Source organism: Eumetopias jubatus, unplaced genomic scaffold (genome assembly GCF_037043125.1).
Source record: "Eumetopias jubatus isolate StellerSeaLion01/CBP00866 unplaced genomic scaffold, mEumJub1_p1.0 scaffold_3, whole genome shotgun sequence".
Lineage (NCBI taxonomy): Eukaryota > Metazoa > Chordata > Mammalia > Carnivora > Otariidae > Eumetopias > Eumetopias jubatus.
In genome coordinates this window covers 12354494-12373578 of record NW_028274809.1, presented here as the reverse complement: position 1 = coordinate 12373578, position 19085 = coordinate 12354494, and the positions used below count along the sequence as shown (strand labels likewise).

Sequence of the window (19085 nt, the reverse complement as noted above, 5' to 3'; positions counted from 1 at the left end):
GGGCCTCCAGGGTCCACCGATGCGGCTGAACTTCACTCTGTCAGAACGGAAGGCACCCGTCCTCGGTTCCCTGCCTTCGATACACCCCAGCGCCACCTCAAACTCCCGCGTGGGTCCCCAGTTCCAAGCCTAACCCCAGTCCTTCCACCGGCGCGGCGCCAGCCTGGCTTCCGAGCAGGTGCTCCAGACAAGGGCTTGAACTACTGGCTCAGGCATTCACCCCTAAAAGGGGAATCATTTCCTTCTGAGGAATGCCTGCCTGTGCCACTCACGGGCTCCTCAACCCTGGGGGATTCAGCATAGCCCTGTTTCTCCTGGGCTGTCACTGCAGCCCCAGAGATGAATGTGAGTTGGCCGGCTGCTGAGCACTTGCGAGCACCCACCTCCCAGTTATGCACAAGCCCAGCTCCCCAACTCCCGGCCCAAAATCGAAATCTCTGCCGGCAACTCGCAGCCTTCGCGTGGGAGCCATCTGTCTCCGAAAGGGCAGAGGTGGACCGGTGTCGTGCATTCTGCTCTCGCTGACCACCCAGGAACAGGGACACGGATGGCAGAGTGCGGCCCATCCCCTGAGCCCTCGCCACCCCTGCCACCGGACACTGCATGACGGGTCGCAGGATGCATTGCTTGTGACTGCCGAACACCCCAGGAAACGGAACAGAAAGGACTAATGGTGTAAATACAAGGAAGCCGAGGCTCGGGTGCCCACCCGAGTTCACAAAGTTATGACGAAAGTCTGGTGTGCGAATCTGAGTGATGTCATCTTCTCGTGATGGTGGGCCAAAGGCTGAAACTGAAGTCAGATACCAGGGTGTGGCTCCCGCCTCTTCCACACACTAGCAATTGGAAATTCAGGTTCCTTGTATGGAAAGAGGACAATATTTGTCACAGCAGGCTCACAGAGCTGTGGTGGGATTAGAGCAGGGTTTCCCGACCTCAGCACGGTTGGTATTTGGAGACGGGTAAGTTTATGCGGTGGGGGCGGGCGCGTGCATTGCAGGTGCTGAACACCACCCCTGGCCTGTACCCACTAGACACCAAAAGCGCCCCCGCCACACAGCTGTGATGACCAAAAAACGTCTCTAGACATCACCAAATGTCCCCACTAAAAATAACTCTCAGCCTCATTTAAATCAGAGCTTTATCCAAGCAACTGTTCCTCTTTGTTTTGTGGTGTCCCCATCCCCTTCCTCTCACAAAGATGATCGATCCATTTTTCTTGGGTCTCAAACTCAAAGGGTCTTAATATTTAGATGCACTGGTTTCTTTTCCTTCTCATTTATACGATCTTGGAACGTTTGTATTAAAAAAATTCACACAAAGGCCAGGCTTTTTCCCCCCTGAGTAATGTGTACATTTATATGAAAAAGGCTAAAGCACTTCTTAGATTGCTAGCTTTAGGCATCCTTACTTTTTAAAATAATTTTATTGAGATATGACTGACATATAACATCATGTTAGTTTCAGGTATACAGCATCAAAATCTGATATGTGTGTATATTGCAAAATGATGACCACAACGACTTTCGTTAGCATCTATCACCACACAGCTACTGGTTTTCTTCCTCTTGGGATGAGAACTATTAAGATCTACTCTCAGCAACTTTCAAATATAGAAAACAGTATTAGGAACTATAGTCACCATGCTCCACAGTATATTCCCAGGACTTACTATTTTAAAACTAGAAGTTTGCCCCTTTTGTTTTTAAATTATATAATAAAGGCAGCTTAAAAAAGCTCAAGATAAATTCTGAGCACCAAAGTTTTTGAAGTACTAAAGAAACAAAGCAGCTTAAGCAGAAAGGGACTTGCCATAGCAGAAGCTCAATAAAGTAGCTGCCTTCAGGGAGAGAGCCGAACAGAGGGGCCTCTGACAGATTGCACGTGTATTGTGTGCAGATAAAGTGAGGCTATGGGGAAAATACAAGGTCCCTTCTTTTAGGAGATGTTTTGCATCCTTGTAAACTGATCTTTACTGAATTGTGCTTTTTGAGCATCATGCCCTATAGGATTGATGTGGACACGTTCCAACAGAATCATTGATCTGACTCAAAAAAACTGTCTGAAGTTTCTGAAGCATGTTCTTTTCTTGTAAGATTGTGGGAGTATTTTTAACCAAAAGAATTGTTTGATCTAATGTTCCAGCACAAATGAGTTAGTGGGCTGCCAACTGCTACGGTCAGAATATAAGGGAGAGGTCCATAAATATTCAAATGACCTGATACACAGTAGCCAAGGGGCCTCTTGTGCATCGCAGGACAGAGAATCTTGTGTAGTCACCCAGAGGGCCATCCCGGGTGGACTTGATCAAGACACTCCACCTCTCTGAGCTTTGATCTTCTGCCCCACAAAGTCGGCATGATGAGATGGTAAGAGAGTTGTCGTGAGGAGCCAGAGAGCTAAAGCATTTTCCTTTCCTTTCCTTCCTGGATAGGCGTTATCCAAAAAAGAGTCTTGTAGTCAAATGTCCGGACATACCACTTTAAATAAGGTTAAATAAGCCTTCTTTCTCCCCTCACTGTGGTACTTCTCAGAGCCTTTAGAATGCTGATATACAACCTGAGTTTCAAGATGGTGGTGACCCAGTATGGACCATTTGACACAAGGACCCTTTTTGCATAAAGCACTTCACAAGACTAGTGTCGTAGAAAACACTGGGTGAATCACAGCTTGCACTTCCTAGCGTGACACGTAGCGTAATATAATTGGGATCTCTTATTAGGATATACAGAACTTTAATTGTGAAACATATAAACACTGACAATTACCAGAACATGCTAAGAATCCGGGACTACTTAATATTAAGCATTCACAATGGCTCAAATTTCAGTATGCTGTCCGTGTTTACCTTTTTTTAAAAAATGTTATTGTGGTAAGGACACCTAATATGAGATCTACCCTCTCCACCAATTTTTTAAGTGAACATTACATCATTGTTGACTGTAGGAAGATGTTGTACAGCAAATCTCTAGGGCTTATTCATCTTGCACAACTGAAACTTTATGCCCTTTGATTAGCAACTCCCCATCTCTCCCTCCCACTGGCCATGCTGATTTTTACATCACTTACCCGAGACCCTTTTTCATGAAAGCACTGGCACACTGAGCAATCTCTTCCTCCGCAAGGACCCACAAACTTCTTTCCACTCTGGAAAGTGAAGCAACTGGTTTAGTAAAACAGTATTCCTCACTTAGCTGGATACCTGATGTGTACATTCTAACGAGCACCTTGGTTTCCCTAACCCATGAGAATCCCACAGTGTACTTTGACCTTTGGATCTGCAAGAAGAAAAGGCTAATATTGATATATAAAAAGACAAAGAACTTACACTGTGGCTTGATAAGAGGGCAGATGATTATGCAAGCAAAATAAAAGTTCATGTGAGCTAGCATTAAAAAGAAAAAATAAAAAAGACCTGCTTCTGAAGACACTTTTTATTGACCAGAATCTTCTGCAATGTCTCTCTTCTACCAAGACATCACTTACTAAGTTGTGGATCATCTTAGAGTATAAACTGTATGGTTAGGAAAATTATAAGTACACAATGGTGTCTCACTTAAATTATAAATTCGGTTGCTTTTCAGGACCCTCTTGCTTCCCCTCCAAGACCATCAAGTCCTTCCTGGTCACTGCTCGAATCACAGCCTTGAACTTCACGTGACAACTGTTTCCTGCAGGTTGCTGAAACTCTAAGGTGGTTCTTCTAATGTGTCTCTCAACCAGAAAGCTCCTGAACTTGAATCATTTGGGCCCCTTCTCCACTTCTCCCTAACTTCTCTCCAACATTCTCTTTAAAGAGTTACTCCACACTCACATATTTTCTTAACATTTACACACACACACACACACACACACACACACGTGCCCTTTGGGAAGAATCAGCCCCTTGTTCTCACAAATCTTCATGGTCTGTATCCAGAGTCATCTGTCACTTTGGTACAAAAGCATAACCCCAGAGTAACTATTTCCATAAGTAGACACCTTAACAACAAAACAGCCACCATGATGCACCTGTGCTGACAATGGACACTGAGCATTCCTTCAGAGCCTGGGGCTGTGGGTTGGGAGGGAGTGGTGGTAAAAGCAACTCCAGGTGCTAGGAGCTGAGAACATGGATAGGAATATCAGAAGGGCACCAGGAATAAACTTGGCCTAGTTCATGATCTTGCCTGGTTCAGCCCTCACTGCAATGCTTATGTATTAACCACACATTTCTATGACTGATAGAGCTTTTACACTCAAGGCTGTAAATTTAAGCCTTTATGCCAAAGTATGACGGGGAACATAAAACATTTGAACCAATAGTTATAGTTCTGATGGAAGACCTCTATACATACAGACACACCTATGTGCATAAGTATAAATGTAAATACATCTGAGTATGTGTACATATGAATATACACATGTATACGAATATGTGTATGGGAGGGAAAAGAGTCTATCCAGAATGTTTTTTTTTCAATCACACAATTTAGACCTCTTTTTTCTAGAAAAATATGCTCAGACACAATAAAAAATATCTTTAAATTAAGCATTAATAAAAATACATTATTATAAACAAAACTCCTTAGGGTCACTGAAAGTATATAAGAATGTGAACCTTGACAAGAGTTAAGTTAAAAAATGTGTTTGAAGTTTCAGAAATATATGCCCCTTGAGTTTTGAGTCACATTGTTATCTATGAATGCAGAAACATCAAGTTCAAAACTCTGATAAGGTGAAAAAAAAAGAAATGCCCAGGTCCAGGACAGCATGAGAACACTTAAAATAACTAGTCTGAACACTTGGGTTCACTTAAGGTTGGGATTCATTACTATGTGTTCAGTGAGATATCAAAACAACCAGAGAAAGAAGGTCGGTTGATTAGCTGGCTTGATAATAAAGGCAAGTTTGTTCTCTTATTGTTTGTTTTTTGTTTTTTTGTTTTGTTTTATTTTGTTTTTTACTTAATTGTGCCAAGCATCACAGAGATGTTTGTAGCAAAATTACATTTCAGGAAAGAATCAGTTTAAGATAAATTAGCAGATTATAATAAAGAAACAGAAATAGTCACATATAAAGCTTTGACTAGTACTGATAAGAGAAAAAGGCAAGAGGTAATTTTAGTCTCTGAAGTTCTTCTACATTAGACATTTCTCAATAAATGTCACCTTAAAAGGGGGAGGCATTTGTAACGGAAGAAGCTATGCCTCAAAAACAGATCATATAAACCCATTTGACAAAGATAAAGGTCTTATCTTCGACAAGGAAACAAAGTATAAACCATATTCACCAGCAACACTGGCATTCTCAAAAACTAATGTTACTACTCCTCAAAGAGGAAAACAGAAAAGTACCCATCCATTTTATCTCAGATATTTTTAAACAAATGTATGTTTAATAAAAAGCTTAAGAAGTTATTAATTTCTAGATTAATAACCAGTCCTACATGTCTACCTCGATTTTTTTTTAAAAAACATTTGCACGTAATTAAAAATTCAAATAGGGCAAAAGTATAATGGAAAAAGAAATTGTCTTTTCTAACCCAGGCTCCCCGTTCCCTCACCGAGAGGTAGTCACTGTTCTCACTCAGGGTCTGGATAGCCATGAGTACGTTCACGCCGTGATCACACACATGCACACACACACGTACACACACACGCACACACTCTTTGGCGATTTTCGTCTTGTTTTATTTTTACCCAAATGGTATATTTCTCTGTACCTTTCTGTTTTCTCTTAATCAGACACCTTCACAATCATTCCAGGTTAACAGAACGGCTCTCCATCGGATGAAGTACAATAGCTTGTTTAACTAGTCCTTCCTGATGGGTGTTTAGCTATCTCCCTTCTTTTGTTACCGAACGCTCCCCTGCAACCGGTATTTTTGTGCATTTTCTTTATGCCCAAGTCAGTATAAATACGTATGATAAATTCCAAAAAGGGAAATCCCTGTGTCAACAGGATTGACAGCAATTTGGATGGGTAATGTCAAGTTGCCTTCCAGAGGTACTGCATTGATTTACATCACTACCTTTAAAACCCAACTATAGTATAAGCTACTTTTTGTGAGAAATCTTTAAAACCTCTGCACAGCACAACTTGCTAAGAGGATCCAGGCTAGAACAGTCTGGTTCAAGAATTATATTCACTCATATGGAACATAAGAAACAAAGGAAGTAAAACCTCAATGAGATACCACCTCACACCAGTCAGAATGGCTAAAATTAACAAGTCAGGAAACGACAGATGTTGGCAGGGATGTGGAGAAAGGGGAACCCTCCTACACTGTTGGTGGGAATGCAAGCTGGTGCAGCCACTCTGGAAAACAGTATGGAGGTTCCTCAAAAAGTTGAATATAGAGCTACCCTATGACCCAGCGATTGCACTACTGGGTATTTACCCCAAAGATACAAATGTAGGGACCCGAAGGGGTACGTGCACCCCAATGTTTATAGCAGCAATGTCCACAATAGCCAAACTGTGGAAAGAGCCAAGATGTCCATCGACAGATGAATGGATAAAGAAGATGTGGTATATATACACAATGGAATATTATGCAGCCATCAAAAGGAATGAGACCTTGCCATTTGCAATGACATGGATGGAACTGGAGGGTATTATGCTGAGTGAAATAAGTCAATCAGAGAAAGATATGTATCATATGACCTCACTGATATGAGGAATTCTTAATCTCAGGAAACAAACTGAGGGTTGCTGGAGTGGTGGGGGGTGGGAGGGATGGGGTGGCTGGGTGATAGACATTGGGGAAGATATGTGCTACGGTGAGCGCTGTGAATTGTGCAAGACTGTTGAATCACAGATCTGTACTTCTGAAACAAATAATGCAACATATGTTAAGAAAAAAGAAAAAGAAGATAGCAGGAGGGGAAGAATGAAGGGGAGTAAGTCAGAGGGAGAGATGAACCATGAGAGACGATGGACTCTGAAAAACAAACTGAGGGTTCTAGAGGGGAGGGGGTGGGGGGATGGGTTAGCCTGGTGATGGGTATTAAAGAGGGCACGTTCTGCGTGGAGCACTGGGTGTTATGCACAAACAATGAATCATGGGACACTACATCAAAAACTAATGATGTAATATATGATGATTAACATAACAATAAAAAATTTTTAGAAAAGAAACAAAGGAAGTGAAATTTAAGACTCTCTAGACTCTTATAATGGGAGAAAATAAAGAATATAATACAGAAATAAACTTGGAAAAAAAAAAAATCCAGGCATATATATTTCAATGTGTTTCCATTCCTTATTTCAGATGATGCTCTCAAATGCATGTGAACTAAGTGGAGCAAGACTGACTATCCCTACTTGGGGAGAGCTTCTCATTCCCTGACATGTGTACTTTCTGTTCCTGACTGGTAGGAAAAGGAGAATAGAAGGCAACTTTCTATTTTGATTTGCTTTGAAAAGACCTATGTTATTAACTTAAATAATACAGAAATTGGACCGGGTAAATCCAAGCTAGAGAGGATGGACAGACGCAGATGTGCTCAATAGTGATTGAACCAGTTCCGTTGTCTCAAGATCTACCTGAGTTACAGGCGGTCTGTGGTGTAATTTCCCAGAAATGTCTGGGGTTGGGTTTAATAACTCAGATTCCTCAGTGAGGAAGCAGAAGAAGGAGATCTTATTACAGAATATTCTAGGCTTATCTTTCTCCAGAGTTAAAATGTTCATATTTAATCTTTATATTTCTTGATTTAATCTTGAAGTGGCCCAACTGCTTCCTGCCCCTCTCCAGAAAAAAGATTTTAACAAAAGATTATGTTATCAAATAAAGAAATCTCCAACACCCGGGCAATTTTTTAAACAGTCTTGACTATAAAATAGAAAAGAAACCTCAGAGTTCACCTAATCCAACCCTTCACTTTGCAGATAAGAAAACTGAGTCCCACAGAGTGGCTTGCTTGAAACAAACAGGTTTATAACGAGAGTAATGCATGCAGTCGGAGCTAATTAATGTACTTACCCCATATGCGTGTTGTACAGAATAGAGGATAAGTATAAGTGACCTATGAAACAGCAAAAATGCAGATTAATTTAAACTGTTCATTTTCATGCAAAACAAACTAAAAAGAGAAAGAACAAAGGAATAAATCCCAGAAAGCTTCTTTTTATTTCTAATAGGCCGCTGTCATCAGTGACAGCGACAGTGACATCCTCTCTCTGGCTGTCATCATTACCTTCCCTCTTGCTAATCAGTCAAGAAGTACTCACAGTCCTTTAATGGGATCCTCACTGTGCCTGGGACCCTGGGGACACTCTGAAGGCGAGAGCCAGATGGGTAGCTGGGGGAAGGGAGACGACTCTCTGAATGAAATGCAGAGGATTGAGGGAAGGAGGCAGCTGTGTTCAGAGACAGTGCAAAGACCAGTGTACCCTGAATGACATGAAGTGGAACCAGCTGGAAGGAGGGAGGAGGGAAGAAAAGCTATCTGGACTGGGGAGATGGTTTGGAAGGGAAGGAAAATAACATGAACCAGTTAGGGAAGAGTTAAGTAGTTCAGATGGTCTCTCCCATCTTCAGAGCCAGCAATGGCCAGTCGAGTGTGTCTATGCCTCTGACCCCTGCTTCCATTGTCCCATCTCCTTCTTTGCCTCTCACTCTCTTTCTCCCTCTTTCACTTTTAAGGACCTTGTGATTATACTGGGCCCACCCAGATAATCCAGAATAATCTCCCCAAGGTCAGCTGATGAGCAAACTTAATGTCATCCACAAGCATAATTCCCTGTTGCCATGTAACAGAACATATTCTCGGGATCCAGGGATTAAGATGTGGACCTCCTCAGGGGCTGTTATCCTGCCTACCGTACTCGTGAAACACCCTGTCCTAACTCTGCTAGTTAGAGGGCCCCTGCTGCTCTGACATTAGGAAGGATTTGCTCTTCAAACCTGGTAATAGAGCAAGAATCCACAGCCTTTAGATGAGTGTCTTTCCCATTGGTGATGATGTGAGTGTAATTCAAGGAGAGTAGAGAGAATTGGTGTTTAATAAAAATGAATCACAAAAAAAAGCAGTCATAATGCATAGATTTCTGGAACAATTTGGCTTTTTGACACATGAAACACTCAGACAATTCATAACTATAAAAACCAACGTTTAGGAGAAATTATTGAATAAAAGCAAGTGATCGCACTAAGGACACTCACCAGGAGTCTGCGGCCAAGGGCTTGATCCACCTGAATGAGCACCTTATCGACGCCATGTGCGTGGATGACTTCAAGTCTTGGTACTTAAAAAAAATTCTGTCAGGTTTCTCTTCTCTTCCAGAAGACTCTGACTTATAAGAGAGGTTCTATGCCCTGGGTTTAAAGTTTATATATGTTAAATATAAGTATATCTCTTAAAACACAAAATGCATTATAATGTTGAAAACAATGACTTTCATCATTCATAGTAATGGAAATATTTCCTAAAAGGGGAATTCAATTTCTTTATAAGAATCTTAGTGATGATTAAACTGAATAAATATCAATTTCATTCTTAGAAATAAAAATAATTTCCAGTTGTTTATGTCATAAATATATTTTTGAGAAATGAAAGAGAGGTGTAAATAATGCTCATATAAAAATTATTGTTTCATTTTGTTACGTGGTATTTTCTACTACGTAACATTGCCCTTGAAAATCCAAGTTAAAATTCACTTAAGTGAGTTTTTTTGGTTTTGTTTTTTACTTTTTGAAACTAGGAAAGGAACCCTTTAGTATAGAAAGACACACTTTGCACACAAACAGCAAATACATATAAAAATATTTTTATGTAAAATGGTACAACTGCTATGGAAAACATTTTGGCAGTTCCTCAAAAAGTTAAACACAGAATTACCATATGATCTAGCAATTCCACTCCTAGGGTATGTACCATGAGAACTGACACTATGTTCATGCATAAACTTTTATATAAATATTCATAGTAGCCAAAAATGTCCAAATGTCCATCAACTGATGAATGGGCAAGCAAAATGTGCTACATCCACACAATGGATTTGGCCATAAAAACGAATGAAGTACTGATACACAGATGAACCTTTAAAACATTATAGTAAGTGAAAGAAGTCACATATTACATGGTATCATGTATATGAAAAACCCAGAATAAGCAAATCCATGAAGACAGAAAATAGAGTAGTAATTGTTAGGGGTTGGAGGAGGAGAGAATTGGGAGGTACAAGGTTTCTTCTTGAGGTGATGGAATGTTCTGGAATTAGTGGTGATGGTTGTGCAACATTATGAATATACTAAAAAACCACTGAATTATAAACTTTAAAAGGGTTCAAACAGTGAATTTTATTTTGTGAACTTTATCTCAATAAAAAAAGAAAAAATAATTTGACTCCAAGCACTCTGTATCTTTGATAAAAGATCTCTGGCTTAAAGGAATATCTTGAAATTGAAGTGTCTTGAAACTGAAAGGCCTCATCTTAAAAACTCTGGCTTCTCTGAGGACCTGTACCAATGAGAATTGGGTAGAGAGAGGAAAACTGGGAGTGTGGAGCTATTTTTAAATTTCTGGATAAAATCTGGATAAACTAACTCAATGCTGTATTTACAGGAAACTAGTTCTCCAAGTAGGTGGTAGAACCACATTCCATGATACAGTTTGAAAATCAAGTAGAAGCAGAGTCACTCTGAGTGCCCAGATCATTTCCTATCCCCAAATGCATCATTTGAAATACTTCTTGAAGCTGCATTCTGGGAGAAAGTCTCAATAAAACAAATTATTTATTTGGAAGGAATACACAAACTGGCTTGAATCATTCAAAAGGTACTCGTTATTTTAAACAAATAGGAAACAGTCAAAAATTAAAGAAAACCAGGGACATTTGCATTTAACCCCCAGACAGACACATGATGCAGTTAATCTCCACACATATTGTGATAAAGGGTGTACAAAAAGGGATTTTATTAAAATAGAGTGTTATAGTGGTCACTTTCAGAACAAGAATGCCTGATCATGGCCCTAACACTTAGGAGTTTCTCAATACATTTTGTAATTGAATGGCTGGCCGGCTGGATGCATGGGTGGGTGGACAGATGGACCAATCCGCAGAAATCTAACTAGTCTCTCATGAATAAAAAGACCTTGCTGATTGGGAGCCGCCAATGCATCCTCATCACTATGCACTTAGTAAGCCCTGTGACAATAGGGATTTTATCTTTTTTTATTCACAGTTATCCCCAGTGCCATAATAGTGCCTGGAATATAGTTAGTGCATATATATATATTTGTTGGATGAATGGATTTACAGAAGATACTTTGGGACCTTTCGAATGTGAACCAAATATATTTAATAGAGGATATAAGATGAGGCCAATACACATGGGTTGATGGAGGAAAGGAGAAAGAGGGAGATGGAAAGGGGTTTCATACAGCCTTGGGGGACGCAGAGAGATAGTGATGCTGATTACATCCGGGACCCTCTGCTAAGAGTGCTGCGCACATCAAGTCACTTACTTCACCCACAATTTAGTAAGGAAAGTATTGATTCTGTTGTAAAATAAAACCAAATTAGGTCCATTTAAGTAACTGGTGCAAAGTCACAGAGCTAATAAATGGTAGAATTGGGGTTTTTTGATTCCAGTATGTATCTCTTCTCACAGTAGACACCTAAGCATGATAGCCTGCAGATGTCTGCTCTCATACTCCCCTAGGAATGGTTTTTAAATTATGCACACCCCCTCTTCTTTTTTTACAAGTTAACCTCTAAAAACTTTCATTTCCTCTTTAAATAGTTGCAAAGTATAATTTGGAACATTGTACATGGTGACCTAGAAAATAACAACAGTTGCAGCACTATTTTTTAAAATTTTTTAAAAGACTGATTGATTGATTTGAGAGAGAGCAAGAGAGACAGAGAATGAGTGGGAGCGGGCAGAGGGAGAGGAAGAGAGAATCTCAAGGAGAAGCCCCACTGTGCAGAGTCCAACGAGAATCTCAAGGAGAAGCCCCACTGTGCAGAGTCCAACGCAGGGCTCAATCTTACGATCCTGAGATCATGACCTGAGGGGACACTCAATAGTCAAGAGATGGATGCTCAACCGACTGAGCCACCCAGGTGACCTACAGCACCATTTTAAATGTAGATAATGGACCATCATAACCATCATAAAGGATGGTTCTCACCACCATGAGTTTAAAATTCATGCACACAAGTTCTTTAATAGCTAGAAATTTTACCTCATTTTTCTTCTTGAATTCATATTTCCATTCCACTCCCCTACATATATCGTAGTGCAATATATTTTTATACTTGAAAATCTTATATTGATCACCCTAGCATACTTCTCTGCAACAAAAATATGTATATAAATTAAATACTTTTTATTTTCTATGATCACAAATCTCTAAGTCTTAAATTTTTTTCACCTGAATTTATTTGTCATTGTGATGAGAAGTAGTATATAATCCACCAAAACCAAGTAAATTTAAATTTTGATAAATAATTATTAAACACATTACAAATGAAATTTTACTGGAAATGTAGTTGACAATGAATGAATTGGGCTTTTTGGTTTCTCAAATAGTTTATTTAGCCCAGATCAATAAGGAGATCTGGTCAAGAAATGATCAAGCAACAGTCCTGCTTCCATTTTAGTGTCTTAAAACTGTAAATTCTAATAAACCTATTCACAGAAAAAAACAAGTTGTGAATGGAAGGAATTTGTTCTATATATCACTCAATGCTTTGAACTTCTCCTGAGTTGTATACCAAAAGCAATATAGAATTCATCATCAAGAATCATTTTGAGTGATCTATCTGATAAATCTTCCCTCAAATGTGATGAAAGCAAAAAGTTGGGAACCACCTGGCCCTGGGATGTGGAGCCTGAGAGGTAGAGTACTCTCTGTTCTCAGCACCTGCCTTTACACTGCCCAGTATCTGGCCTGCAAACAGTTCTTGTCTTTGGGGCAAAGCAGGGTGGTAACACTTGGGAAGGTCAGGGTGGGGTCGTGCCTCTCTGGTGTAAAGTAGCAGAAGGAAAATTATGAAGGGGTTGGTGAGAACCTGAATCAAAGGCCCATTTTCAGATTGAACAATTCTTAAGAACGAGTATCTATAGCAGTTGAGAATCTAAAAATTGATTCCTTTACCTAATTTTCCAAGATGCCTACACAACTGTTAGGAATCTATTTGTGTCCTGAGGGTGTATGTACCTCATCTTGAAGATCTCTGCTCTAGATGAGCTGCTAAAGGTAAAAAACAAAAACAAAAACAAACAAAAAACCTGCCATGTTTACTGTTTGACCTGGAGCAAGCCTTGGATGACCATGTGCTTATCCCGCATGTCTGTCGAGCCCAAAACCAGCCATGAAGGAGTCGTGGAGAATTTATAACTGTTCTCCTGTCTAAGTTGCACCAATAACTGAGCAGAGGGCCCATCTCATTATCAGCTGGACACCATGAACATTGGTGTGCACCATAACCAACGGTTCACATAGGAAATCCACAGCAATCTGAGAGGATTTTCTTTGCTGCAACTGCCTGTTTTAAGAACATAAAAACTTTTGTCTCAACCAAGCTGTTGACTGCACCAAACAAACAAAAATATTCTCGCTCAGAACACTGTCCTTCTAACCTACCTTCTCACAAATACATGGCTGTCATTCCATGGGATTGGACTCACTGACCAAGGCAGTGAATTTCCAATGGAGTCTATCATTAGTACATTAAAAAAAAAAAAGCTCTAACAACCCAAAGGGCTGTGCCACTAGAAGGTATGCAAACAGCAGCTTTGGGAGAGTGCCTACCCAGGAAACTTCTGCCAAAGTTCTGCACCTTTCAAAGGACATGCTTTGTTTGGCCAACTGTTATTCTCAGGAAGGGAGCATTCTCCCTAATCTGCTGCGTCAGGACCCACTCAGGCCCCACCTTCAGCCCAGCTAAGCAAGGGTGTGGCCAGATTTTCATCACCCAGCCACAGTGCGGAGGAGAACCACTGGACCCAAAGGCAGCTGGACCCAGAGCTGGACCTAGAACTCTGACTCAGGGCTGGGGAGGATGATGCAAGAAGGTAATCTGGATCAGTCCTCTTGGGGAGCTGAAACGAGCAAAGAGAGGAAAGGGGGGGTAAAGGAGTAAGGAGGCGTCAGGAGAGGTACCTGAGGTATAGTCAGCCATTCGGAGGCTGGGACAGGTCAAGGTGAAGGACAAGCCTGAATTTAGAGGAAACAGATATTCTCAGTAATCATAAAATGCTGTTTTTAAGAGAAGAAAATGCAAAAGGAGAAAGACAGAGTGTCTATGATGAGAGAATGAAAGACTAGCTCATTCCTAAGAGCTGCCCCGTTTCTGATACAGGCTTACAGTTTGTTCCCTTTACCTGAGCAAACTGAGCTGTCCAGCCAAGTCTGATGAAAAGCATTGCCTCATCCCCGCAGCTGGTCCCAAGGCTGTGACACCCCAGTGGAAGCTCTCTTGGAGGTTCTGTCAGAGGTGGAACATAAGCACTCTGGACCTTCGACACAGGTTTCACTCCACAACCCAAGTAAGGTGCCCAGGCTCTTCCCCAGTCTCTATTTATTTCAGTCATATCTAGCATGTATATTCAGTAAATGTCATCAGCTTCTCTTCCTCCAGCTCCCTGGGCTGGTTCTTCTTTTTCTTCACTCCTTTATGAAAGTTCTCGGACTCCAATTCCCCTGGGACTCCTTATGAGTCTCCACTTGATGTTTTCCAAATACTGTGTCTGGGAACAAGATCTGAGATCTTCCAAATCATTATTTCTACTATGAGGAATTTGTTTTCTCTGAAACCCAATCTTGAAAAGAAATACACCCTGCTTGGGTTCTCATCGATTGGGGGATGGGGCGGGCAATGGCCAAGATTAGAGAACCAGATTGCAGGAGACTGAGTATTAAAAACTTCCAGTCACAAAAAGGTAGTATAAGTACAATGTCTTTTTTCTTTTCCCAAGTAACATTAAGTCTTTGAGCTCTTCTTAATAATAACATTTTTGTTCTTTCAGTGAAATAAATTCCTATTAACTTAATGTCTACATATTCGTTCCTTTGACCTTCTGACACTGAGCTATCTGAAGACTCTCTTTCCAAGGCAAAAAAAAATTCTTTTGTGGGCTGAACACCTGTTTGAATATACCTTTATATTTTCCAAATAGAATTTCTAAAGGATCATCTTTGCAAAGAAATAACCAAAGTCCTCAAAAGATAGGATAGTGCTTCCAGGAGAAGAATGACATGCTCTGTCCACCTTGGTGGCTGGATATCTCCCTTTGAGGTTTACACTTTCCCTGTTAAGAGATGATCTGAGCTTTCCTCAACATTCAAGCTGATTATTTGGTTTTGGTCCTTTGAAAATCCCATATTCTTAGATTGACTCCACCTTCAGACTTTCAAAGAGTTCAGGTTGGTTTGAGCTTTTTAGCAAAAACAGTCAATCTCAACAAATATCACAAGGTTTTTAAAGCAGGTCATAAATCTGGGTGGTCCATGGACCACTGGAATGTGGTTGCAGCTCCATGTTGTTCTCTGAGAAGCAACATGGGAAAACTTTGAGAACTACTCAAGTAAATTCTTGAGAATGATTCAGTTCCAACTTGACCAGAATGCTGTTGGATTATGACCAAGCCCGCCCCCACCTTGCCCTCCCTCCAGGTTCAATTGAATTGTTTGAGAGTGCCACGGAGTCTTTAGTTGACCTTGGAGTTCAGTTTGCTAGTCCAGAGCCAACTGGACCATATCTCAGCTAACCTACTACTCTGCCAACATAGGCTTTTATTATCATTTTCTCCTTGAGAACTCCTCTGAATATCAACAGAAAAGTTGACAATAACCATAATAATGTCACCACTTGGAAACCACATGAAGGTGATATATGTTCCAAAAATATACAATCGATTTTCAAAACCAGATGGGCCCTTTAGCTCTAAGTTAAGAATGACATTCTTTTTAAAGATTTTTTTTTAATTTTTATTTATTTGACAGAGAGAGAGATAGCAAGTGAGGGAACACAAGCAGGGGGAGTGGGAGAGGGAGAAACAGGCTTCCTGCTGAGCAGGGAGCCCGATGTGGGACTCGATCCCAGGACTCTGGGATCATGACCTGAGCTGAAGGCAGACGCTTAATGACTGAGCCACCCAGGCGCCCAAGAATGACATTCTTGACTCAGAGTGCTGTATGTCTCTTGCCAAAAACAGTAATCCCCCCGGTTGTTCTTGGTCTGTGATTTTCCCCTCGGGGCAGGGCTAGGGTGACTGTATGAATTCTCTGGAACTTTCAGACCTCTGGGAACTGTCTTTGTGTTGAGCTCTGGAAGTAACACCCCATGATCCCAGCAGGTAGGGCCCACTGTGAGGCTGACCTCTACCTTCAGTGACTCCTCCCCTCCTCCACAGATACAGTCTGCCTTCTACTCCTGGTACCACGTGCTCTCATGTTAGGGATAAAAACAGGCTCTGGAGTTAAAAAGACTTGTGCTCAGATCTTGATCACTTAGCAGCAGAACCCTGAGCAATTATGTAACTCCTCTGAATCCCTGACTTCTCAGCATGTGAAATTACAGGAGTCTAAATTAGCACCCAGCACAGTGCCTGGCACAGTGGCTCAAGAAATGTTTGTTGCCTTCCTTCCTAATTCCTTCTAGGATCAAAAGAGCTCCCGTATATATTATATTAGAAAAAGGTTAGAAAATTGGGAACTAGAGCAAGCTGGAAAGAACTCAAGAGAGAGGGCAAGATTGATCTGAGGAGGCAGGAAGATCTGGGGAAATGAAAAGAGGAATAAGCTATGAGAGTCCCTCCTAAAGTACCTTTTAAACATGAGGAGAGAGAAATTATGGAGGGGGATGAATCTCTGGTTAGCGGACAGTCACCGAGTCAACATAAGTTGACTCTTAGAGGACACCAGGAAAAGACTGGCATTTGGTGTCACCAACCAGAAAACCAGCTCCTTCTGCGGTCACTGCTGCAGCTCTCCCCACCCCCACACCATTACACACACTCTTCTTAGACCTCCTTCTCTTCTTCTGCCTTCCTTTCCTTCCTCCTCCTCATCATCACCATCGTCACCACCATCCCCACCACAAAAATAGTATAATGAGCGGCATCTCCAGAGGGCCACCTAGGTGCTAAGCACAGCTAAGGGCTTAACTCAGCTCCACAGCCTCCACAGTCACCCTATGAGGTGAGTAATATGATTACAAGTAAGTCACACGGGCAGTAAGTGGCACACCCAGGATTCAAACGCCAAAGCCTTCCCTATTGACCATTACACTACACAGCTCCAAAGTTCATGAAAATTCCTGGGTGAGCTTCAGGGATGCGTGTATAGGAAGCATGACTCTAGCTTCCAATATAGCAGCAACAAGGACACTCAATTCTGAATGCAGTGGTGCGCTATGACACAAAGACATTCGTTTCCTGTGAATCCCAGGAAACTTGAATTCTTGTGGGAAGGTCCTGATGTCTGGAAACTGCTATAGGATAGTTGGAGATCTTAAAAGGCACCATTTCTAACTAGAATGTAGAGAAGTCAAATATCCAAGCATCTACGGCAGCTGTGTAGGCCAAAAAAGGAGAGTTCACAGAAGTGTCCAAACGAACTTGAAAGTTAAACAAAAATACTGGGGTGAGCATGCAATTGGTTCCAAAATAGGAGGATAGCTTTGTCTTGGTGAGAAGGAGCACAGTATTCATGAAACTCTTGGGCCTTTTCTGAGGAAAGCTTAACTACCTCCTTTTCCTCTGGCTGCGTTCGCGTCTTCTGCTGAGTGTCCATCTGTCTTGCTTCTGCCAGGAGCTGGCTCCTAGAAACTCAGGATCTCCTACTGGGTCTCCCCTTTGGGCAAGTCCTGGAGCTAGACTCCTCTAGGAATGCTTCTGCCACTCTAGAACCTAATAAACATCTTAAGGGCATCCCTCAAACCTGGGCTTCAGAGCTAGGCCATCCTATAATCTGCTACAGACCATGAGAACACATTCAGTGTTTCACTGTGGACATTACACATCAGTAAATAACAGCACAAAACCAAGGCAATATGCTGGGTATTGGATGAGGTTGTCATGCGGGCAGAGTGGCCAAGACAATTAACAGCCAGAAGTTTCACAAAATCATACAGAATTCCACTGTTAAAGTAAAACTATCTCCCTGTTCTAAAATTTGAAAGTGAGATTTTTTGAAACTTCAGAAATTAAAGATAGGAAGAGGTCTATAATTTTTAGAACAAAAATATCAAGCATATAGAAAATAAAATAATACATAGAATCTTGATTGTATATGAAAATAACAAGATTTGTAAATTCAAATCCACTAAAAATGTAATGATGTTTAAAATTTGAAGTGATTTTTCACTTAACTTGCCCAGCATTAACCAAAAAATTTTTTCTGGAGTCAATTCCATATATTTTTGGTACAACATAAATAAATACCTATGGTTTTGTTCATCCAAGAAATATCTATCAATCTCCCATTTGGTATCAAATACCATGCAAGGCACTGTAAATACAAAAATGAATTTGATTTACCTGAAGTAATAAAATATTACTTTTAAGGGGACTGGGAAAAGTTAAAGGCATATATTGTAATCACTAAAGTAACCACTAAAAACAATGCAAAAAGATGTAACTAGAAGCCAAAGAAAAATTAAAATGGAATACTAAAAATGAATAACACAAAAGAATGCCAAAAAGAAGGAAAGGGACAAAAAATAGATGAGACGAATAGAAAAGAAATGGAGAAATGGCAGACCTAATTATGGCCATATCAGGGCACCGGAGGGGCTCAGTCATTAAGCATCTGACTTCGGCTCAGGTCATGATCCCAGGGTCCTGGGATAGAGCCCCGCATCGGGCTCCCTGCTCGGTGGGAAGCCTGCTTCTCCCTCTCCCTCTGCCCCTGCTTGTGTTCCCTCTCTTGCTGTGTCTCTCTCGGTCAAATAAATAAATAAAATCTTAAAAAAAAATATGGCCATATCAACTGCTTTATATGAAAACAGACTAGAAATTCCTATTAAAAGGCAAAGATTGTCATACTGGATTTAAAAAAAAAAAAGCCAACTATGTGCTGTAAGATATACACTTTAAATAAAAAGACACAAATAGACTGCAAGCAAAGGCTAGGAAAAGATAT

At 40.8% G+C, this 19085-nt stretch overlaps 1 protein-coding gene across 1 annotated transcript in view; it reads right to left on the bottom strand.

Moving 5' to 3' along the window:
* COL4A4 (collagen type IV alpha 4 chain) overlaps positions 1–9207 on the bottom strand; it is a 102573-nt gene extending 93366 nt beyond the window's left edge. Inside the window, exons 1-3 of the mRNA XM_028105283.2 lie at positions 9152–9207; positions 7970–8012; positions 3070–3147 (exon numbers count right to left, since the gene is read on the bottom strand). Coding sequence (XP_027961084.2) covers positions 3070–3147; positions 7970–8012; positions 9152–9207 — 177 coding nt within the window. The remainder of the gene's footprint in view (positions 1–3069; positions 3148–7969; positions 8013–9151) is intronic.
* Positions 9208–19085: the final 9878 nt, after the last annotated feature.